This window comes from Anomaloglossus baeobatrachus, chromosome 11 (assembly GCF_048569485.1).
Source record: "Anomaloglossus baeobatrachus isolate aAnoBae1 chromosome 11, aAnoBae1.hap1, whole genome shotgun sequence".
In the NCBI taxonomy this organism is placed as follows: domain Eukaryota; kingdom Metazoa; phylum Chordata; class Amphibia; order Anura; family Aromobatidae; genus Anomaloglossus; species Anomaloglossus baeobatrachus.
The window spans coordinates 37472098-37497186 of NC_134363.1; the positions used below are offsets into that span (position 1 = coordinate 37472098).

General features: G+C 45.6%; 1 protein-coding gene across 1 annotated transcript; it reads left to right on the forward strand.

Annotated features, from left to right (window-relative positions):
- The first annotated feature begins 2802 nt into the window (after positions 1-2802).
- LOC142255786 (cell adhesion molecule CEACAM1-like) lies at positions 2803-24768 on the forward strand. The gene is made up of 4 exons (XM_075327232.1): positions 2803-2896; positions 3179-3535; positions 8364-8630; positions 24494-24768. The coding sequence occupies exons 1-4, from the start codon at positions 2803-2805 to the stop codon at positions 24766-24768; spliced, it is 993 nt and encodes a 330-aa protein (XP_075183347.1).
- The last annotated feature ends 321 nt before the right edge of the window (positions 24769-25089 follow it).

Below are 25089 nucleotides of genomic sequence, written 5' to 3' on the forward strand. Positions count from 1 at the left end.
GCGTGTACTGTTAAAGTCACAGCGACTACCGTATTTAGCATTAATGTAAAAGGGATATATTTTAATGAGTGGGGAAGAGTATATAAGTGTGCCGCTGTAAATAGTAGTAGCACAAGTGCGGAGTGCAATACCTCTGTTAAACTCACAGAGGAATATAGTTAGGGAATAAAGCAATTCCTCCCTTACTTAGAGGGTGTGTGGTATGGTCTCTGTTAATGGTCACAGATACAAAAGCAGTGAGTGTGAAATGGCACCTACCTAGGTCCGTTCCTCTAGCGGTGCCAGGAGACGGGCAGCAGCGTAAGTGTTACGGCGGGGCTGTCTGATAATAAAACCCAAAGGAATATCAGACAGTCAGGGTCCACCGTGCAAAAGACTCTGCTGCAGACTATGGCAGAAGATAAGGGGTATATAAGTGTGCCACTGTAAATAGTAATAGCACAAGTGCAGAGTGCAATACCTCTGTTAAACTCACAGAGGAATATAATTAGAAAATAAAGCAATTCCTCCCTTACTTGGAGGGTGTGTGGTATGGTCTCTGTTAATGGTCACAGAGAAAAAAGCAGTGAGTGTGAAATGGCACCTACCTAGGTCCGTTCCTCTAGCGGTGCCAGGAGACGGACAGCAGCGTAAGCCGCACAAAGCTCCTACCTGCGTTCGCTCCACTAGTGTGCGAGGACACGAACCACTAGATATGGCACCTGCCTAGGTCCGCTCCACTAGTGGTGCAAAAGAGACGGACAGCAGCACAAGCCACACAAAGCTCCTACCTATGTTCGCTCCCCTAGTGTGCGAGGATACGAACAACTGCCAGACGCAGTATAAGGAACGTTACCCTAGCGGCAACATCCACCTACGAGTAGAATCACAAGGCCCAGCCTGACCATGTGCCTCAGGCACCTGCCTATGTCCGCTCCAATAAGGTGCAAGGATACGGACCGCAGCCAAAGCTGTAAGGTACAAGAACGCTACCCTGCTGATAGCATTCACCTAGCATAGACAGAGAGATGCCTAGAGGGACGTGCACAGAGCGTCTACTGTCATGCATGAACCAAGAGGACTGAGTGCCGAGCAGCGTGCGTCAGGGTCTTATATAGACTCTGTTCCTCATCCAAGATGGAGGACACCAGAGCCAATCCGCTGCCAGAACGACAGCAATGACGTCACGCTGGCCTATCACCGAGTAAGGCATCACAAGCACATGACCAGCGACCAATCGGCTTAGAAGGTGTCAGAGACATGTGACCTCGTGTCACAAGCACATGACCAGCGGCCAATCAGCTTAGAAGGTGTCAGAGACATGTGACCTCGTGTCAGTGATGATGTCACTCGCACATGTGCAATGGCTCCAAGATAGGACTTAGTCTCCAGCGCTCGCACATGTGCAGTAGCAAGAAATCCAAACATAGTCTCCAGTGCCACAGCAAAGGGGAAGGAGACACGCAGATACCCAGAAACGGGAACCGTAACAGGGTTGTCCAACAAATTTAAGTAATTGAGGATTTTCTTACCAATGAGAAGAAAAAAAGGGGCAACAGCACCTCCAACAATGTATGGTTGTGCCTGGTACTACAGCTCAATTCACTCAAGGGAAGAGGGCAGGCACAGCCATTCTTGTGCTAATGCCAAGAATTCAGACTACCATCACTATAGATACCAATTTGGCAGATATTCAAGTGGTTAAAACTTTTGACGGTTCCTCATTGAACCTTAATCGCACATTCAATAGAGGGCGTTAAGATTTATTTTTCCCTTGCAACTTCCTTATTCTATAACAGAACTAAAAGAGAGGCACCCAACAATCTGTTACCTGCAATGAGGAGTGTTCTGATACCAGGTAAGAATTATATATACACACATACACAAAAAACACACAATATTACATTCTTCATATAATGATAATTAGCAAGTGACTGTTCTGTCACTAGCTACATATCTTTTCTAAAAATAGGTAAGTTTCAGGTCTACTGGACATCGTACATGGTATTTTGTGTTCATCCAGTGTAATTGTCAGCCAGTCATTTTGGGTGTGTCGATATGAGACTGGGAAATAGAGAGTAGCCAGTTACAATATTACTTTTTTATACCAAAATAATGCTTACTCCTCCAATATCAGACTGTGAGCCATCAATTAAGTTAAAGATGCTGGCGTGGGGGTGGGGCAGAGGCTTGGGAAGTGCTCAGTCACACCCAGAGCACTCAGTGCCTTATTTATGAGCTATAAGATTGATTTCTTGGGAATGCAGCAACAGATAGAAGAAATAAAGATGTCAATGTCAATAAAGATGTCAAGGATTTGTAGCCTTCAAAGACCTACAGAGGTACTACAAGAATCCCTCCTTTCATATTCCAGCATGTATTGCTGTTGCGATTGTCCAAAATGTTGCTAGCTGTTAATTGGTGTCTGAGGCCACACAAGCAATGAGCCATCAATTAAGTTAAAGAGGCTGGTGCAAAGCGGGGAGGCAAAGACCTGGGAAGTGCTCAGTCACATCCAAAGCACTCAATGCCTCATTTATGAGTTATAACACTGATTTATTGGGAATGCAGCAACAGATAGAAGAAATAAAGGTGTCAATGGATTTTGCCTTCAAACACCTACAAAGGTACTACAAGAATCCTTCGTTTAATATTCCAGCATGTATTGCTATTGCGATTGTCCAAAATGTTGCCAGTTGTTAATTGGTGTCTGAGGCCACGCAGACTGTGAGCCATCAATTAAGTTAAAGAGGCTGGAGCAAGGCGAGGAGGCATAGACCTGGGAAGTGTTCAGTCACACCCAGAGCATTCAATGCCTCATTTATGAGTTATAACACTGATTTCCTGGGAATGCAGAAACAGATAGAAGATATGAAAGTGTCAATGGATTTAGCCTTCAAAGACCTTTCACCCTACTGTTTGAAACATATACAAATATGATTTATATGCTCCTGACGTATACCCAGAACTTACGATGTGACCTGACAGATGCCAAAAAATATTTTATTCAACTTTAGGGGAAGGGGGGTTAACTTGTATAGTAAATTTTCCGACTCAATGCATACGACACACATTGTACAGAGTTGTCAGCCACTCACTAGTGCACATCAGGGACAGCTCTCAGGTGCCTAAGTTCAAGTGGGTTTTTTTGGGGTTGATATAAACGATAGAAAGAAACTGATAAGCTTTTCTCTTTTAGTTCTCCTCGTCCTCACGATGGATGTGACCAGTGGACAGATCAGGATCCAGCCGATCCCTCAGTATCCAGTTATTAATGGATCCGTCACCCTGAGCATTACTGGGATTACTGAGAAACTTGAGGCCGTTATCTGGTATAAAGGACCAAATAAGAATTCTCAGCATCAGATTCTGTTATATGTTCCTGTTAATAATCCCTCATTAGTTCGTGGACCTCTGTACAATGATTGGATCTCAGTTTTCAATAATGGATCATTACACATCAGAGATCTCCGTGTCACAGATGGGGGGAATTATACTGCACAGATAATGACGATGGGACCAGCAAAGGACGTATTTGTGAATCTGACCGTCTATGGTGAGTATACACATTTTATTCTCCGTAGGTTACAAGTTCACACTGCGCCTCATGTATAAGGATGGGCTCATGGAAATAGAAGATGGCAAATGGTTTTTATAAGATTTTTTTCCAAAAAGGAGGAAAGAGGAAGAAGGAGGTGTTGTGCTCCTTTAGCGCCTCCCTTCTACTATAGAATCTTATCAGTAGTACCTGCCATCTCCTATCTCAGTAAAGCTTCCTTCACACGTCCCTGCTTCCGTTTTGTGTGATGTCCGTTTTCACATGTACTGGAGAAACGGACACATGTAGACTAATTAAATTCAATGGGTTTGTGCACACTTCAGTGTTTTCACATTGCCCGTGTGTGTGGAGCAAACGTGTGTCCATGTGCTCCACTCGGTGGCATGACAGTTTTTTACCAGCGGCACAAGTGTCACACGGACCACACAATAGTGTAATCCGTTTGACACATACAGGAGAAAACACCTGTACCTTAAAAGATACAATTTTTATACTTACCTGTCTCCAGCACTGCTGTTGCTTCTGGGTCAGCTCATTATGCTCATGAATATTCACTGCACTGACCTCAGACCTGGAAGCAAGCAGTACTGGAGACAGGTAAGTATACAAGTTCATGCTGTGTTATCCAGATCTTTCACGGATAGGACACTAACAGCACACAGACACACACACATACATGTTGTGAATACATTTGAATTAGATTCCAGTTTGGGGCTCCCCCTTGTGGTCAGTGCTGTTAATGCAGCTGACTTGCTGAGTGGGAACTGGACAGCTGAGTAGGATTTGCAATCAGGCCATTTGGTTTGGGCCTATATAACTATGTAGCTTCCTTTTGTCCCTTGCTGGTGCTCAATTGTATTTCCTGTGTTCTAAGGACTTCCTGAAAGTCCTTAGAACACAGGAAATGTTCTCTGTGTCTACCAGAACTCCACTCAGATAAGTTGGTCTTGTACCTTTGCTTATGGTTTTTCACTTTCTTGTGATTTTGCCTGTGTGGAGTTCCTGGTGGAATTGGATTACTCCCTGCTGGGAGTATCTGTGTACCTTGCTCCATGTTCTGTTATTTATTGTGTTTTGTCATCCTTGGTAAAATATTCAGTCCCCTCTCTATAGCAATGTTTTTCTTGGATCCCAGTAACACCAGAATACTGATATAGTGGGAGAGAGCCTGTTCAGGCTCAGTATTTTTCCATATCAGGCATGCTGGTAGTTATTAGGGTTTTTACGGCTGCACTCAGTTCTCTTTCCTATGCAGATAGTTTTGGGTCTCATCTTTGCTGACTCTGTTCTCTAGCTACGTATTGTGTTTTCCTATATCACCGTAGTCTTTACATGTGGGGGGCTATCTATACCTTGGGGACTACTCTGAGGCAGATTAGCTTTTCTACATTTCTCTCTGTTAGAGTATTTAGTTCTCTGGCTGTGTCGAGACGACTAGGTCATCGTAGGCTCATCCCACGGCTACTTCTAGTTGTGTGTCAGGATTAGGTCTGCAGTTCGTTAAGGTTCCAGCCACTCTGGTTATTTTCTGGGTTTCCAAGTTATTGCTCATTTTCTAATCCTCCTCGGTCACTGGATCACAACACATACGCACCTAAACCATGGACAGTGCAAAACGTTTGGTTTTTGCACTTATGTGTGAAGAAAGATCAATGTAAATATTTGTGTTCAATGAAGACACATTTAACCCAGAAATTGAGAATTTTGAGACTGAAAGAGCAGTGTAAGAGGTGAAATAGGCAGATTTTTCTGATAAGATGTTGTTATGGATGACTGGGGAACACAGGGTAACCTATGCTGTCCTTAAGGCTGAGGACCCTGCGCTCACCCTCACACCCGGAGGTAGCCTTGAAGGTAGGAAGGTCCAGGCCCCCAACCTGGTCCTATCTCCTGTCCTTGTCCCTTATGGTAGACCCCCCTCCACAACCCACTACCCCGGGGGAAGGGGCAAGAACAGAAGTCAACAACTCCATCGACAAATAAAGACTAAAAGTGGTAACAATGACAACTCGCGCACACGACAACCACACACAAAGGAGCCACTAAAAGTGCAAAGGGGAAAAAACAGAAAAGGGAGGAAGTAAACAGACTACAGGGTAACTTTTAAACCAGAGAGAATACATTCAGCACTTTCCATTACTCCCCCGAATATTGAGGTATTCGTGATATTTATTGCTTGTCGAGTATTTTGGTATTCACTTCGTGAGTTTTGCGTTCCTTCCCACATATTTGCTGCCTGATTTTTAGCCACTAAACATGAGGGGATTGTCTGCCAATAACAGTAATGCCGTAACCATCTTTGCTACTGGCATTGCTGTGATTGGCAGATGCAGTGAAAAAAAAGAAAAATGATGTGGGGTCCCCCGCCTATTTGTGATAACCAGTGCAGGTAAAGGAGTCAACTGGGGACTAGCATTGTCAGGCTGGGAAAGTCCATGATTATTGGGCCCTCCCTAGCCTAAAAATAGCAGCCCGCAGTCACCCCACAATTGGTGCATCCATTAGATCCATTGCCCTGGTGCGGTGGCATCAGGGTAATATATGGGGCTGATGTCAGCAGAGATTTGTCAAAAATCACAGCTGCCATCAAGCCCTAGGTTGGTAATAGAGAGGTGTCTATGAGACCCCACCATTACCAACCCAGTAAGTAAAAAATCCTCTATTATTATTTATTATTATTATTATTATGATAAAAAAAAACAACACACCCTCTTTCACCAATTTATTAACCCCAAAAATGCCTATGCCGGTCTGATGTAATCCCCATGATGTCCCATGACGATCCTGGCTGTGCTTCTTCTGTAGGGCATGGTAAGCTGTGACATTAGAACACATGACTGCTCACCGTGGCCACTGGGACACCCTAAACGCAGCATGTGAGCTGCCAGAAGTCAGCTCAGGTGAACTCAGTGCCGGACTGTCTGATTGTGTGTCACAGTGGCACTGCAGTCCCACAGCATGACACTGAGTTCCCCTCAGATCACTTCTGGTGGTTCTCACGGTACTCTTTGTGTGAGCCGCCAGCTGTGACCTCAGGTGAACTTAGTGTTGGACTGTCGGACTGTGTGACATGGTGATAAACTAAACAGTTCATTTTCTCTAAGTCCAAGTGGACATTTCCAGAGAGATCGTCCAGCGGGAATGAACTTTTACCGTTTTCTAATTCTGACCAATTATAGGCAGGTGGAAACACACTGGGGAACGAGGAACACAGCATTTGAAAATAGCATTGACAATCAGTTTGCACTCTTCACTGCAGTATTATGCCATGTGCTGGAGCATAGCAGACCTGGGTGTGATTAACTGACAGATTTGACCATACATCTCCACCAACCAGAGAGGAGAGTTGAGGGCCAGTGCAGCAGAAGTTGCTTCTCATTAACACTTCCAGTAGATCTCCTCTGCTGAGGATGAAATCCGACAGCTGTTAATCATGCTCAGGTCTGCTGTGCTCTGGCACATGTATCCACTTTGCAGTACAAAAAGCAAACTATCATGTCACATACATAGTCTGTTCTAATCTATAATGTAAGCGTGTTCTTCTCCCCTTTGTTTGTGGATTCCTGCTTATCTTTGTCAAATGTGGCAACACTTTGACATCAGAGCTGTAAGCTATTACTCAGGTCTGCTGTGCACTAGCACTTGTCATCACCCTGCTGGGAGGAGAGCAGACTGTTTGTCAGTACATGTCTCACAATGAGCCTGTTCTCAGCTATGGTAGGAGCACTATGAGATCAGAGCTGAAAGCTATTACTCACACTCAGGTCTTTTGTGCACCAGCACTTGTCATCACCCTGCAGTGAGGAGAGCAGACTGTTTGTCAGTACATGTCTCACAATGAGGCTGTTCTCAAGGTCTTTCTCCTTGAGAAAGCAACAGTACCTCCGCGAAACGTGCGTTGGTGGTGATCCTGCATCTTCCTATGGGTATTTTGTACTGATGTTCTGACTGGGCCCGGGTTCCCCTGCGATTGCACCTGCACTTTAGGTAATTTTTCTGACATTTTTAGTCCAAGTATGGCTATACTGGGGACCCTGTCCAGCTGTGTGCACATGCACTTTATTAGATACTTTGGTAGACTTCCAGAAGTATTATCTAGCTTTCCCCTCCCCTCTATATCCTTTATCTCAACCTTCAACCTTGAGATTGGTCTTATGTTCCATCCACCAAGGTTCTGTGGATTGATGAGAGGTGAATGGGAACTTTTTACCAGCTATTATTTATCTGCCTACCATACATCTTGTACTCCCGCTTTATCTCTTGGTAGATTTTATCTTGTGATATTGTGTCATATTGTGTGTGATCTTTAATAAAAAAAAATTGTATTTTGCACATTTACTCGTTTTTCTCTTTATTTTTGATTTATCCTTGAGTAGTGCAGACACGGATTCAGTTGTACTCATACTGATACCGTGTCCACCTTTATGGCTCATTTATTGGTAATTTTTTTCATAACTTGTCATCACCCTGCAGTGAGGAGAGCAGACTGTTTGTCAGTACATGTCTCACAATCAGCCTGTTAAAATCTATAGTGCGGAGGTGTGTTCTTTTTTCCCCAGAGTGCTACTGTTTGTTTATGATTGGTCAGCATCAGAGAGAGGAAGAAGTACACACCCCACAGTGAAACATTTCTTGTAATACCCACCTTGGATTTAAGAAAATTAACTGTTGAAGTACCAAACCCTATGATTGCTAATATCTCTGCAACAAGATTTAAGTACTGTATTATAGCATTCTTAGATATTGTTGCTTTTAAGTAATTAAATTCTACTCTTGATCTAAGTAGAAACAAAAAAGACACTTATAGAATTTCGTAAATTTACAGAAACAGTGGCTAAACCTAAAATCACAGCATCCATCACCCAACCCAAGGAAAATGATCCATTCATCTTAATATGTGACACCTCAAATGATGCAAACATAAGCTGGACCAAGAGGGATATTAACATCTCCTCCAAGACCAAGCTATCTGGAGACAACAAGACTCTCATGTTCTACAGTGTTAGAAGAGAAGACTCTGGAGAATATTGGTGTGAAGCTCAGAACCTCGTCAGTACCAGCACCAGTGATCCATATACAGTGACTGTAGCCTGTGAGTAACCAGAATATTTGTATAGGTATGATCATTATAGACTTTGTAGCATCCCTAATAGAGATGAGTGAACCGGCCGTGGTTCGGCTCGAGTTCGGTTCGCAGAACCGAGGTCTGGTTCGAGTTCAGTTCGGCAAACCGGTTCGGCGAACCGCTCGAACCCCATCACAAACACATAAACACACATTATAAATGTACACATACAGTTAATAAACATTGCCATAACACTTACCTGTCCCTGTGATCCATCCTGCACTCTGTCTCCTGCCGCTATTCCATCCGATGATCGCTGAATCTTCCCGGTAACCAGCACTGCCAGCAGTGATGCAGGACCTATCGTGACGTCAAAATAGCCATGTGACCAGTCACGTGTCTATTATCTCATTGGCTACAGACTGGTCACATGACTATGACGCCGACATGCTAGGACCTGTGATTGCATCTCTCTGTTACGCTCCAGCGATCCCACCAGCAACCTGACCTGGCAGGGATCGCTGGAGCGTCACTACACGGGTTGCTGGTGAGCTGTCAGGCAGATCTCACCAGCAACCAGTGACCAGCCCCCAGCCAGCAGCGACGCGTGGAAGTGATGCTGCGCTTGGTAACTAAGGTAAATATCGGGTAACCAACCCAATATTTACCTTGGTTACCAGCGCACACCGCTTAGCGCTGGCTCCTGCACTCCTAGCCACAGTACACATCGGGTTAATTTTAACCGATGTGTAGTCTGGCTATGTGTGCAGGCAGCAGGAGCCGGCACTGACAACGTGACAGCGGCGGACGCTGGTAACGAAGGTAAACATCGGGTAACCAAGGAAAGGGCTTCTTGGTTACCCGATGTTTACCGTAGTTACCAGCGTCCGCAGAAGCCGGCTCCTGACCGGTGACACAGCCAGTCAATAACGGAGATCACCATTGCCATAGCAACGCGCTTGATAGCGGTGACGGGGACGTCCCGCTACCAGCACGCAGCGGCACCAGAATCACGTGATCGGAGCACCGTTGCTATGGCAATCCGTGCCACCGCTTAGAGTCGGGAGCCTGTGGTCACTCTCACAGAGTGATTTCTGCACGGAGCACAGCGTCCTTTCTCCCATGCAGCTGTGCTGTCTGATGGAGCAGACAGAGCTGCATGTGTTGAAGGAGAAAGAAGACAGAAGAGCAGGATCGTGGAGAGGTGACAGGGGGTAATAAAGATGGAGTCTCTAAGTGTGTCTGTGTATTTATTTCTATTAAAGTATTTTTTCTCTGTGTGGTGTTTTTTTTAACCCTTTATTGGAGATTCTTAATGGCCGGGTCAAACGTGCCTGATATTAAGAATCTCTGGCTTAATACTAGCTAGTAAAACATAGCTAGTATTAACTCATGATTACCCAACAAGCCACCCGGCTCCAGGGCTGTTGGAAGAGTTGGATACAGCGCCAGATGATGGCGCTTCTATGAGAGCGCCATTTTCTGGGACGGCTGTGGACTGAAATTCGCAGCAGAGGGGCCCAGAAACCTCGGGCTAACCTGTGCTGCGGATCCAATCCCCAGCTGCCTAGTTGTACCCGGCTGGACACAAAAATGGAGCGAAGCCCACGTCGTGTTTTTTTTTAATTATTTCATGAAATTCATGAAATAATTAAAAAAAGGGCTTTCCTATATTTTTAGTTCCCAGCCGGGTACAAATAGGCAGCTGGGGGTTACGGGCAGCCCGTACCTGCCTGCTGTACCTGGCCAGCATACAAAAATATGGAGAATCCCACGTCATTTTTTTTTTAGTTTTTTGGCAAAAAAAATGCTTCCCTGGATTTTCCATTGCCAGTGAAGATAACACCAAGCAGTGGGGGTTAGCAGCCAGTAGCTGCTCGGATTACCCTCAGCTAGCAATACAAAAAAATGCAGCGGGAGCCCATATATATTTTTTTTAATTATTTATTTAAATAACAAAAAAAAAAGGGCTTCCCTGTATTTTGATTGCCTGACATGACAGTGCTGTAAAAATTAATCATTAAAAAAATGATGTAGCTCTCCGCGATATTTTTGATTCTCAGCGCAGATAAAGCAGACAGCTACGGGTTGCCACCCCCATCTGCCTGGCGTTACCTTGGCTGGCAATCAAAATACAGGGAAGCCCATTAATTTTTTTTATTTAAAAAAATAGTTTAAAAAAAAATGACGTGGGGTCTCCCCATTTTTGATAACCAGCTAGGTTAAAGCAGAAGGCTGTAGCCTGAAAACCACAGCTGGCAGCTTTACCGTGGTTGGGGATCCAATGTGGAGGTCACCCCAGCTCTTTTTTATAATTATTTTATAACTAATAATAATTACAAAAAAAAAGTAGGGTCCCCCCCAAATTGGATCACCAGCCAAGGTAAAGCGGACAGCTGTGGTCTGGTATTCTCAGGGTGGGAAGGTCCATAGTTATTGGCCCTTCACAGCCTAAAAATAGAAGGCCACAGGCACCCCAGCTCATCCCGTGCCCTGGTGCAGTGGCAAACGGGGTAATAAATTGGGTTGATACTAGCTGTAAAGTCACCTGACATCAAGCCCAGCAGTTTGTGATGTCAATGGCGTCTATCAGATACCCGACATCACAAACTGTCAGTACTAACAAAACAAATAGACGAAAAAAAATGTATTTGAAAAAACAATCTCCAAAACATTCCCTCTTTCACCAATTTATTGTAAGAAAAAAAATAAGGGGGTCCCACGACGACTCTGGACCGTCTAGAATATGGGGGGACATGCTCAGGGAACGTATCCCCCATTTTCTAGGAGTGCAGACCCTCCATGTGAGGGGTGTGGGTGCAATGAATCTGCACCCACTCTCCCCGGGTCCACAGCAGCAGAGTCCATGTCGTAACTGTTGCTACCAAAGCTGCAATGCCCTGCTCATGAGGTAAGGGCATGCCTAATCAGGAGAACTATTCTACATTTCCAAATATTGGTATTTGCTGATATTATTGCTATTCCACCTACTATATATTGGGGATAGGACCTTGGAGATAGAATACCCCTTTAAGTCCAGTTATCCAGCTGAATGAATACTAAACAACAGAGCTCGCTATTTAGACATGTTTTCTTGTGGCGTATAACGGACTCTCATGCTTGGTAGTCGTTCAGCAGGGCAACTATAAAAGCAAATCCCTCCATTTGGAAATGTAGTATAGCTCTCCTGATCAGCTATGTTCCTTACCTCATAAGCAGGCATTGCAGTAGCTTACAGATGCATGGTTACGACCACTCACTGTGTCTGAACACAGGAACTTGAGCTGACAGCCGCTCTGTGCATGCGGCAGCATCTATTGTGAAGGAGGGGGCCGCGGGAGATCAACGCTGCACAGGTACGTGGGACACCGGGGAACACTGGTGGCGTTATAGGGGGTGACCTGGCAAGGCCTGGGGAGGAGTTCTCTGTTGCATGTGTCATGGCACATGCGACAGAAATCAGAGGAGTAGGGTGAATGCGGCCGGCGCGCTGCTGTGCGTGCGGCCATCTTGGATTTTCCAGGAGGGTGTCAGGGGGGGAACTTTGGCGACACCTGGGGACCGGGGAGGAGATTTATCTCCCATCTGACATGTTTGTTCATGCCAGATGGGAGATAAATAATTTTTTACCGGCGCTGTCATTTACTGTTACGTGATCACCGGTATACGGTGTATACCGGTGATCACGTGAGCGGGGACCGGACAAACCGACCTGAATCATGATCTCCAGGGTCTCAACTACCCCCTGAAACCCTGGAGATTTCTGAAGCTGGGGGGCGCTATTCACTTATATCTGCCTGCTGTTTATAAACGGCAGATTAGAATAAGGCTACATTCACACGGTCCTTTTTTTTCACGGGTGCATCCGTGTGGCATCCGTTTTCCGTTCCGTATTGTTAGGTCCGGGTGGTGGATCCACTGGGCCGTGCACCCCACCGGACGCCTGGGTGCACGTTAGCTAGAGCACTAGCGTGGCAGGGACTGCGTCCCACAGGGGACGGGTAGAACAGTCACTGGGGCTTCAGAGTTCCTGGAGACAGTGCAGGAATCCGGCACAGGTGCCGGGTACGAATGTCAGGCAACAGTATTAATCACAGGACACGGCACAAGGGGGACCTGAGCACCTAGCTTTCAAGACAAGGCTTACAAGACACGTTGATCAGGCCCCGCCCACATGGCAAGGCCAGTCTTATATACCCAGCACAGCCTCATGTCATATTCTTCTGCAGCAGTGCTGGGCCCATAAGACCAGGTGAGTGGGTGCGGCCCAACCCTATACAGAAGAATAAGTCAGACACATGAAACTGAGAACAGGACACAGGAGAGCACGAGCGGGAGCGGCAGCCGTGACCGGTGGACACGAGGACCGGATCAGTGGGTACGGAGCGGTGCCGTGCAGGTGCGACCGGATCAGTGGGTAAGGAACGGTGCCGTGTAGGTACGACCGGATCAGTGGGTAAGGAGCGGTGCCGAGGCATCGGGAGCGTGACACGTATACGGTCTGTATGTCATCTGTTTGTCATCCGTGTGCCTTCCGTTTTTTTGGCGTACTGCCAAAAAACTGAAGGAGGGAAAATACATAAATTTACCCAGGATCCATAGCTTCATCCTACATGAGGCGGTCACATGTTCACTCCAGCACCATTTTCTACTGCCTTTCACAGCGTAGAGTGCTCTGGTGATTTTCTTGTGCTTGTACACTTCATTTCAGTCTTTTCTGTCATTATAATGGCAGAAAGACACATAGTGTCCCACTCTCCTGCATTTTGTAATTTTGCACCCTTTGGTGCCTTTCATGTGGCACTAAGGGGTGCTTAGCCTTGTATTTACCAAAATAAATAAATAAATTTAAAAAAAAATGACGTGGGATTCCCCCTTTTTTTGTAGCCAGCTAGGGTAAAGCAGACGGCTGCAGCCTGCAGACCACAGCTGCCAGCTTCACCTTAGCTGGCAATCCAAAACTTAGGGCACCCCACACTGTTCTTTTAAATTAAATAAATAATAAAAAAAAAACACGTAGGGGTCCCCCCAAAATTGGATCACCAGCCAAGGTAAAGCAGACAGCTGGGGTCTGATATTCTCAGACTAGGGAGGTCCACTGCTATTGGACACTCCCCAGCTTAAAAATAGCAGGCCGCAGCCGCCCCAGAAGTGGCGCATCCATTAGATGCGCCAATCCTGGTGCTTCGCCCCAACTCATCCCGTGCCCTGGTGCGGTAGCAAACAGGGTAATATATGGGGTTAATACCAGATGTGTAATGTCACCTGGCATCAAGCCCTGGGGTTGGTGAGGTCAGGCGTCTATCAGATACCCGACATCACCAACCCAGTCAGTAATAAAAAAAAATAGACGACAAACACATTTTTTTTTTTTAAAAAACACTGCCCAACACATTCCCTCTTTAACCAATTTATTAGAAAGAAAAACAAATCCAGGTCTGCTGTAATCCAAGTGGTTACCATGACGATCTATACCATAGTCACTTGCCCAGTCAATGAAGAACAGAATGTTCCCCATTGGCTGGGAGAGCAATGCAGTGATCTGAGCTAACATCAGAAGGTCAGCCCAGGTCACTGCAGGGCATGACAAGTGCTGCTGTCAGCGAGGTACATTACCTGCGCTGATCTCCTGCACTGCTGATACTGCACACTGACTTCAATCAGCTTCACAGTCAAGTATCGCGAGCGGCCCGTGACGTCACCGCTAGTGACAGTCTCGGGCCTCAGTGACAGATGTGAAGCGGCAGCCATGGAGGACAGTGTCTGCGCTGAGGTCGGGAGGGCAGGACTTCATCACCGCAGGTAAACCGAGCGGGGCCATGTGTGCGGTGCGAGGTGGGCGGGGCTTAGTGAGGTAATGTGTGCGGGTGCGAGGTGGGCGGAGCCTAGCGAGGTAATGTGCGCAGGTGCGAGGTGGGCAGAGCCTAGCAAAGTAATGTGTGCGGGTGCGAGGTGGGCGGAGCCTAGCGAGGTAATGTGTGTGGGTGTGAGGTGGACGGAGCCTAGCGGGGCTATGTGTGCGGTGCGAGGTGGGCGTAGCCTAGCAGGGCTATGTGTGCGGTGCGAGGTGGGCAGAGCCTAGCGGGGAAATGTGTGCGGGTGCGAGGTGGGCGGAGCCAAGCGGTGACATGTGTGGTGCAAGGTGGGCGGAGCCTAGTGAGGTAATGTGTGCGGGTGCGAGGTGGGCGGAGCTTAGCAGGGCTATGTGTGCGGTGCGAGGTGGGCAGAGCCTAGCGAGGTAATGTGTGCGGGTGCGAGGTGGGCGGAGCCTAGCGGTGTAATGTGTGCAGGTGCGAGGTGGGCGGAGCCTAGCGAGGTAATGTGTGCGGGTGCGAGGTGGGCGGAGCCTAGTGTGGTAATGTGTGCGGGTGCGAGGTGGGCGGAGCCTAGCGGGGCTATGTGTGCGGGGGACGCCAGTGCCGGGGACTGCATGGCTGGGGACAGGTGAGTGTAAGTGTGTGTGTGTGTGTGTACATGCTGCATGCAGGAGGGAGCGGAGCGAGCTGAGCGGGGAAGTGTCGGCTCCCTGCACGCGTAACCAGGGTAAATATCGGGTTACTAACCAAAGCGCTTTGCTTGGATACCCGATGTTTATCTTGGTTACCAGCTTACCGCAGGCTGCCAGCGATGGCTCCCTGCACACTGTAGCTGTAAAAAGCCCTGCTTTTGCTGCTAGAACTGTTTTCGAACATAACTCGAACTATCGAGCTTTTAGCAAAAAGCTCGAGTTCTAGTTCGATCTAGAACAGCCCCCAAAACCACTCGAACCGCGAACTGGAGAACCTCGAACCTCGAACCGCGCTCAACGCTAATCCCCACCAGTCTTAGTGCTGTCAAAGTGCCCTCAGCCTATATGGCTGTGCGTAAATGAAGCTTTATCCATCATCCTGTTCCTTACAAACTAATATTCTTCACTAGAGATGAGCGAACCGGTCGCGGTTCGGCTCGAGGTCGGTTCGCCGAACGGGGGTCCCGTTCGAGTTCGGTTCGTCGAACGTTCGACGAACCGAACTCGAACGTATAGGCTATAATGGGAGGCAATCACAAACACATAAAAATGCATGATAAATGTACACAAACAGTTAATAAACATTGCCATAACACTTACCGGTCCTCGCGATCCCTTCTGCACTCTGTCTCCTGCCGCTATTCCATCCGATGATCGCTGAATCCTCCCGGTGACCTGCACTGCCAGCAGAGAAGCAGGACCTATCGTGACGTCAAAATAGCCATGTGACCAGTCACGTGGCTATTATCTCATTGGCTACAGACTGGTCACATGACTATGACACGTCATGTAGGACCTGCGAGTGCATCTCTCCGGTACACGGTGCACATATGTGTATCGCCGTGTACCGGCGACATGCTCTAGCACACGGTCGACTCCCCGTTCCGTTAGGGACCGGCTGACACAGCCGGTCATTAACGGAGATCACCGTTGCCATAGCAACGCAGTTAGCGGTGACGTCACCGCTAACCGCGGCTCCGAGAGCACCGTTGCTATGGTAACGCGTCTGTCAGCGTTACCGCTAGCAGCCAGCACTGATCACTCACAGAGTGAAGGCTGCACGATTGTAGTGAGCATTGTAGTGAGGATGGAGGTTCCCCAGCCCCAAGTGATGCCCCTCACTACAATCGTCACTACTACTACACTAGAAAGAAAGCAGACAGAAGAGCAGGGTCGTGGAGGGCTGACAGGGGGTAATAAAGATGGAGTCTCTAATGTGTCTGTGTATTTATTTCTATTAAAGTATTTTTTCTCTGTGTGGTGTCTTTTTTTTAACCCTTTATTGGAGATTCTTAATGGCCGGGTCAAACGTGCCTGACATTAAGAATCTCTGGCTTAATACTGGCTGGTAAAACAAAGCCAGTATTAACTCATGATTACCCAACAAGCCACCCGGCTCCAGGGCTGTTGGAAGAGTTGGATACAGCGCCAGATGATGGCGCTTCTATGAGAGCGCCATTTTCTGGGACGGCTGCGGACTGAAATCCGCAGCAGAGGCGCCCACAAACCTCGGGCTAACCTGTGCTGCGGATTCCAATCCCCAGCTGCCTAGTTGTACCCGGCTGGACACAAAAATAGGGCGAAGCCCACGTCATTCGTTTTTTAATTATTTCATGAAATAAGTGAAATAATTAAAAAAAAACGGGCTTCCCTATATTTTTGGTTCCCAGCCGGGTACAAATAGGCAACTGGGGGTTGGAGGCAGCCCGTGGCTGCCTGCTGTACCTGGCTAGCATACAAAAATATGGCGAAGCCCACGTCATTTTTTTGGTGGGCAAAAAACTTCTGCATACAGTCCTGGATGGAGTATGCTGAGCCTTGTAGTTCTGCAGCTGCTGTCTGCTCTTCTCCATACAGACAGACAGCAGCTGCAGAACTACAAGGCTCAGCATACTCCATCCAGGACTGTATGCAGAAGTTTTTTGCCCCCTGAAAAAATTATGTGGGCTTCGCCATATTTTTGTATGCTAGCCAGGTACAGCAGGCAGGTACGGCTGCCCCCAACCCCCAGTTGCCTATTTGTACCCGGCTGGGAACCAAAAATAAAGGGAAGCCCTTTTTATATTATTTCATGAATTTCATGAAATAATTAGAAAACAAATGACGTAGGCTTTGCCCCATTTTTGTGTCCAGCCAGGTGCAACTAGGCAGCTGGGGATTGGAATCCGCACCACCGGTTGGCCTGAGCTTTCTGGGCCCCACTGCTGCGAATTGCAGTCTGCAGCCGGCTCAGAAAATGGCACTTTCATAGAAGCGCCATCTTCTGGCGCTGTATCCAACTCTTCCAGCACCTGCCTGCTATACCTGGCTAGCATACAAAAATATGGCGAAGCTCACGTCCTTTTTTTGTAGTTTTTTGGCAAAAAAAATAAAAAATGCTTCCCTGGATTTTCCATTGCCAGTGAAGGTAACACCAAGCAGTGGGGGTTAGCAGCCAGTAGCTGCTTGGATTACCCTTAGCTAGCAATACAAAAAATGCAGCGGGAGCCCATATATATTTTTTTTAATTATTTATTTAAATAACTAAAAATAAAATGGGCTTCCCTGTATTTTGATTGCTGGACATCACAGTGCTGTAAAAATAAATCTTTAAAAAAATGACGTAGCGCTCCGCGGTATTTTTGATTCTCAGCGCAGATAAAGCAGACAGCTATGGGTTGCCACCCCCATTTGCCTGCCGTTACCTTGGTTGGCAATCAAAATACAGGGAAGCCCATTAATTTTTTCTATTTAAAAAATAGTTAAAAAAAAAAATTACGTTGGGTCCCCCCATTTTTGATAGCCAGCTAGGGTAAAGCAGACGGCTGTAGCCTGAAAACCACAGCTGGCAGCTTTACCGTGGTTGGGGATCCAATGTGGAGGTCCCCTCAGGCTCTTTTTTATAATTATTTTATAAATATTAATAATTACACAATAAAAGTAGGGTCCCCCCCAAATTGGATCACCAGCCAAGGTAAAGCGGACAGCTGTGGTCTGGTATTCTCAGGGTGGGAAGGTCCATAGTTATTGGGCCTTCACAGCCTAAAAATAGCAGGCCGCAGGCACCCCAGACGTGGCGCATCCACTAGATGCGCCAATCCTGGCGCTTCACCCCAGCTCATCCCGTGCCCTGGTGCAGTGGCAAACGGGGTAATAAATTGGGTTGATACTAGCTGTAAAGTCACCTGAGATCAAGCCCAGCAGTTTGTGATGTCATGGCGTCTATTAGATACCCAACATCATAAACTGTCAGTACTAACAAAAACAAAAAATCGACAAAAGAAATTTATTTGAAAAAACAGTCCCCAAAACATTTCCTCTTTCACCAATTTATTGTAAGAAAAAAAATAAAGGGGTCCCACGACGACTCTGGACCGTCTAGAATATGGGGGGGAGACACTCAGGGAACGTATCCCCCATTTTCTAGGAGTGCGGACCCTTCATGTGAGGAGTGTGGGTGCAATGAATCTGCACTCACTCTCCCCGGGTCCACAGCAGCAGAGTCCATGTCGTAATGGTTGCTACCAAAGCTGCAATGCCCTGCTCATGAGGTAAGGGCATGCCTAATCAGGAGAACTACTGTAGAGGAAGCTCTGCTCACTGGTATATAGGTGCTCAGAGGTAATAATAGATAAAATTAGTGAGTAACCTCGGCACTCTATATCTCCCAGACTAAGTCAGTAAGTCACAATGGATAGTAATGCAAAATCACTCTTTATTGGTCCGTATTAAGAAAATTTTTTTTTCATAAGCATATATGTTTTTGTCCAAAACAAGTTACAAATGACGTTTCGGCCTGAGCCTTCGTCAGATTGGACTTATCTGCATGTAATCATGAAAAATGACAATAATCAGTATCACATAAGAGTGAGAGAACAATAACATAAACTCGAACAATGTAGAGGTACAATTGGGATGCAGCAAAAAAATTGCAACACAGCAAGAAATGAAACACATGATACAAATGTCATAATACAGTACAAGGACAATATAGTAATGACAAATATGGGGTCAGAGTAGGCTTAGACAGCTCTGGTACGAAAGAGATGTCAATCATAAAGTAACATGTGCAGTAGGTGTAGAGCTACAGTATGCATGGCAGAGCTAATGGGTAGACCGACCATAGAAAAAGAACGGAGAAAAAGAACGGAGAAAAAGTGGAGAAAAAGTGGAGAAAAAGTGGAGAAAAAGTGGAGAAAAAGTGGAGAAAAAGTGGAGAAAAAGTGGAGAAAAAGTGGAGCATAAGAGGAGAAAAAGTGGACAAAAAGTGGAGAAAAAAGTGGAGAAAAAAGTGGAGAAAAAGTGGAGAAAAAGTGGAGAAAAAGTGGAGAAAAAGTGGAGCATAAGAGGAGAAAAAGTGGAGAAAAAGTGGAGAAAAAAAGTGGAGAAAAAAGTGGAGAAAAAGTGGAGAAAAAGTGGAGAAAAAGTGGAGCATAAGAGGAGAAAAAGTGGAGAAAAAAGTGGAGAAAAAGTGGAGAAAAAGTGGAGAAAAAGTGGAGAAAAAGTGGAGCATAAGAGGAGAAAAAGTGGAGAAAAAGTGGAGAAAAAAGTGGAGAAAAAAGTGGAGAAAAAAGTGGAGAAAAAGTGGAGAAAAAGTGGAGAAAAAGTGGAGCATAAGAGGAGAAAAAGTGGAGAAAAAAGTGGAGAAAAAGTGGAGAAAAAGTGGAGAAAAAGTGGAGCATAAGAGGAGAAAAAGTGGAGATTAAGAGGAGAAAAAGTGGAGAAAAAGTGGAGCATAAGAGGAGAAAAAGTGGAGCATAAGAGGAGAAAAAGTGGAGAAAAAGTGGAGAAAAAAGTGGAGAAAAAGTGGAGCATAAGAGGAGAAAAAGTGGAGAAAAAGTGGAGAAAAAGTGGAGAAAAAGTGGAGCATAAGAGGAGAAAAAGTGGAGATTAAGAGGAGAAAAAGTAGAGAAAAAGTGGAGCATAAGAGGAGAAAAAGTGGAGCATAAGAGGAGAAAAAGTGGAGAAAAAAGTGGAGAAAAACTGGAGAAAAAGTGGAGAAAAAGTGGAGAAAAAGTGGAGCATAAGAGGAGAAAAAGTGGAGAAAAAGTGGAGAAAATAGTGGAGAAAAAAGTGGAGAAAAAGTGGAGAAAAAGTGGAGCATAAGAGGAGAAAAAGTGGAGAAAAGGTGGAGCATAAGAGGAGAAAAAGTGGAGAAAAAGTGGAGAAAAAGTGGAGAAAAAGTGGAGAAAAAGTGGAGAAAAAGTGGAGCATAAGAGGAGAAAAAGTGGAGAAAAAAGTGGAGAAAAAGTGGAGCATAAGAGGAGAAAAAGTGGAGAAAAAAGTGGAGAAAAAGTGGAGCATAAGAGGAGAAAAAGTGGAGAAAAAGTGGAGAAAAAGTGGAGAAAAAGTGGAGCATAAGAGGAGAAAAAGTGGAGAAAAAAGTGGAGAAAAAGTGGAGCATAAGAGGAGAAAAAGTGGAGAAAAAAGTGGAGAAAAAGTGGAGCATAAGAGGAGAAAAAGTGGAGCATAAGAGGAGAAAAAGTGGAGAAAAAGTGGAGAAAAAGTGGAGAAAAAGTGGAGATTAAGAGGAGAAAAAGTGGAGAAAAAGTGGAGCATAAGAGGAGAAAAAGTGGAGAAAAAGTGGAGCATAAGAGGAGAAAAAGTGGAGAAAAAGTGGAGCATAAGAGGAGAAAAAGTGGAGAAAAAAGTGGAGAAAAAGTGGAGAAAAAGTGGAGCATAAGAGGAGAAAAAGTGGAGAAAAAGTGGAGAAAAAGTGGAGAAAAAGTGGAGAAGAAGAGGAGAAAAAGTGGAGAATAAGTGGAGAAAAAAATGGAGAAAAAGTGGAGAAAAAGTGGAGAAAAAGTGGAGAAAAAAATGGAGAAAAAGTGGAACACCCTTTGGTACCTTTCATGTGGCACTAAGGGGTGCTTAGCTTTGTATTTAGCCAAAAAAATGAAAAAAAAAATGACGTAGGGTTCCCCCTAGTTTTGTAGCCAGCTAGGGTAAAGCAAACGGCTGCAGCCTGCAGACCACAGCTGGCAACCTCACCTTGGCTGGTAATCCAAAACTGAGGGCACCCCACGCTGTTATTTTAAATTAAATAAATAATTAAAAAAAAAAACACGTAGGGGTCCCCCAAAATTGGATCACCAGCCAAGGTAAAGCAGACAGCTGGGGCCTGATATTCTCAGACTAGGGAGGTCCATGGTTATTGGAATCTCCCCAGCCTAAAAATAGCAGGCCGCAGCCGCCCCAGAAGTGGCGCATCCATTAGATGCGCCAATCCTGGTGCTTCGCCCCAGCTCATCCCGCGCCCTGGTGCGGTGGCAAACGGGGTAATATATGGGGTTAATACCAGATGTGTAATGTCACCTGGCATCAAGCCCTGGGGTTGGTGAGGTCAGGCGTCTATCAGATACCCGACATCACCAACCCAGTCAGTAATAAAAAAAAATAGACGACAAACACATTTTTATTTGAAAAAACACTCCCCAAAACATTCCCTCTTTAACCAATTTATTAGATTGAAAAACAAATCCAGGTCTGCTGTAATCCAAGGGGTTGCCATGACGATCCACACTGTCCCAGTCAATGAAGAGCAGGATGTTCCCCATTGGCTGGGAGAGCAGTGCAGTGACCTGAGCTAACATCAATGGGTCAGCCCAGGTCACTGCAGGGGATGACAAGTGCTGCTGTCAGCGAGGTACATTACCTGCGCTGATCTCCAGCACACTGACAGCCCCTGTCACTGAGGTCAATGACCGGCGCCTTCACAGCAAGTATCGCGAGAGGTCCGTGACGTCACCGCTAGTCAGTCTCGGGTCGGAAGCGAGAGGTGATGTGACAAGCGGCGGCCATGGAGGACAGTGACAGCGCTGAGGTCGGGATGGCGGGACTTCATCACCGCAGGTAAGCCGAGCGGGGGGGGGGGGGGATGTGTGTGTGTGTGTGTGTGTATGTATGTGTACATGCCGCAGGCAGGAGGGGGCGGAGTGAGCTTGAGCTGAGCGGGAAAGTGTGGGCTTCCTGCACGTAACTAAGATAAACATCGGGTTACTAACCAAAGCGCTTTGCTTGGATACCCGATGTTTATCTTGGTTACCAGCTTGTGGCAGGCTGCCAGCGATGGCTCCTGCACACTGTAGCTGTAAAAAGCCCTGCTTTTTGCTGCTAGAACCGTTCTCGAACATATCTAGAACTATCGAGCTTTTAGCAAAAAGCTCGAGTTCTAGTTCGATCTCGAACAGCCCAAAAATCACTCGAACCTAGAACTGGAGAACCACGAACCACGAACCGCGCTCAACTCTATTCTTCACGTCTGTTCTGTCTCTTACCATCAAGACAGTGTCTTCTTTATTTTATGACTTTCTCTACCCATCTCTAGATCTAAACTGGGAGCTGTGATATAGCTGCACTATATAGATTCACTGCAAATTGGCTGCTGCATTCCCTTTCTCATGCTTTTATACAGCCCATGTTATACCTCCTGTTGGATGTGTTATACCATATGATGTGACAGTTGAAAACAGTTATAGAGAATAGATTTGGTAAAGTGAATCATAAATTGTCTAAATTTGCCAGTGCCTATGTAGACTTTCTTTTGTTATAACAGTCTTCTAAATAAAGACCAGAGATTTAATAGAGTTGTACAAGAAGAAGTAACATAGCTAATTTCATCATGCACAGATGCGCAGAAAATGCTTTATCTGCTAAATCTGCTTTGTTAACTATCCAAAGTTTAATTCGTTTTTGCACCTGTCAATTTCAACAATTTATCAAAAGATATTTCAGGTCATTTTGGCCCACCTAAAAAATTGTGGGTGTCATGTCAAAATAAAATCTACACAAAATGGTGTATTAGGACACCAGTTCAGGTGATAATTGTGGCACAGTTACAAAATGTAAAAGCCTGGGACAGCAGAGAAGGGGATGAGTTAGCATCTAGACTTGGAAGAGAGCTATTGTTTGAGCAGTAGAGCAGGCTTACAGCTGACCATCTGTGAACTGAGCAGAGAGGAAGATCTATTGCCAATTGTCAAGCACCAGAGAGCGTAACCCATACCAAAAGGAAGACCAAGCACTGATGGTCAAGCCCTGAAGACTATGACCCATGCCATAGGAAGACCAAGCACCAACAGTCAAACACTGAAGACCATGACCCATCCCATAGAAAGACCAAGCACCGACAGTCAAGCACCGAAGACCATAACCTATTCAAAAGGAAGACCAAGGATCAACGGTCAAGCAACGAAGACCGTGACCCAGCCCGGAGGAAAACCAAGCACTAACAGTCAAGCACTGAAGACCTTGACCCATCCCAGAGGAAGATCAGTCACTAAGAGTCAAGTACCGATGATTGTGACGTGTTCCAGAAGAAGACCAAGCACCAACAGTCAGGCACTGAAGATCATGACACAACCCAGAGGAAGATCAAGCACCAATAGTCAAGCACCAAAGACCATGACCCATCCCAGAGCAAGACCAAACATGGATGGTCAAGCAATGAAGACCGTGATCCAGATGAGAAGAAAACCAAGCACTAACAGTCAAGCATCGGTGACTGTGATCCGTTCCAGAGGGAGACCAAGTGCGAACAGTCAGGAACCGAAGACTGTGACCTGTTCCAGAGGAAGAGCAAGTGCCGAATGATAAGCACAAAAGACCATAAACCCATCCCAGAAGAAGACCAAGCACCAACAGTCAAGCACTGATGATCTTGACCCATTCTAGAGGAAAATGATGACCTGTTCCAGATGAAAATCCCTGACCAGACCCAAGTATAATTCGGCCATAGTGGAGGACCATCTTTGTGAGATATTGATTTTTGGCCTGGCCTACGGTACTGTGTGGCAACTGAGACTGTGCTACGGCCAGTGTGCCAAGGAAGGAAGGAAGGAAGGTCCCCGCTAATTTGGACTTGTAGGCTAGTGGGTTAAGATACAACTCCCGTTAGGGCTTATTTGCAATCTAGGATACTTTAGATAGTTGATGACAGTGACGGAAAGGACAATAATACTGATGCTCCCCTTGATGGAGGTAATAAGGGCTAAGATTATATTGACTGTTATTTAGTAGTGAATTAATAAAGTGTAAATAACTTTGTATTCATACTCTGTATATCTGTATTGTTTAATTTCTCCTTGTAAAATACTTTGTTTGCATGCCGTCACCTGTGCCATTGATTTGTACAATACTTAATGCCATATCCCTCTGTTTGTGCAGAATAAATACCTGTTGTTAAGTTACCGCTGTTTCAGCCTTCCCTGCGTTGTTGCATCCGCGTAACCTGTATACTCTACCATTATGCACAACATACCACAAAAGTCTCAGCATTGTCGAAAGAAGTTTGGCGTCACACCAGAATTCAGTTTTGCACCAGATCATTGAGATTTGTGGGTGCAATTGTTCTAGGAATCTGTAATTTTATCCAACGTACCTACTTTTCTTTTTTATTTTGCAGATGGCCCAGATAAAATACAAATAGAAGGCGCAGCATTTGTGAGGCCCGGTTCCTCCATCACATTGACATGTTCTGCTGATTCTTTCCCAACTCTTGAATATCAGTGGAAACTCAATGGCTCGGTATTAGAGGAAAAGACAAGCAAATATAGTATAAGTAATGCTGCACTTGAGGATGAAGGACAGTACGCGTGTTTGGCGAGGAACCTGGTGACTCTCCGCGTCGCTACTGCCTCTGTATATGTGAATTTGACTCCAGGTAATGGCTTTTATTAATTAACCTGTTTTGTAGTTTCAGGTAACTGAGATATGGCCAGATTGAATACTTTTCAAATTCAAATTCACCAACTTTGAAAAATTTTACTAGAAAACTCAATTTCTGGCTAATTTTTTAAAAGCAAATCAAAAATCACTCCAAAGCCTAAAATTGCCCAGAAAAGCCATGTGTCATACATTGTTGAGTAGCAATTGTTTTAGTGTTTAGAAGTTAAAAAAAGTATAAATATCTCTTTTTTTTTGTCTATTGGTAATAGTTTATCCACATACTGTGTATCCAGAAAAAGTCTTAGTTTTTTAATAAGCTTTGATCCAAAAAGT

Coding starts and splice junctions, on each gene's coding strand:
- LOC142255786 (XM_075327232.1), top strand. CDS start 2,803: ATGAGTTATAACACTGATTTCCTGGGAATGCAGAAACAGATAGAAGAT. Junction 2,897..3,178: donor CAAAGACCTTTCACCCTACT/GTTTGAAACATA, acceptor TTTCTCTTTTAG/TTCTCCTCGTCCTCACGATG. Junction 8,631..24,493: donor ATATACAGTGACTGTAGCCT/GTGAGTAACCAG, acceptor TTTATTTTGCAG/ATGGCCCAGATAAAATACAA.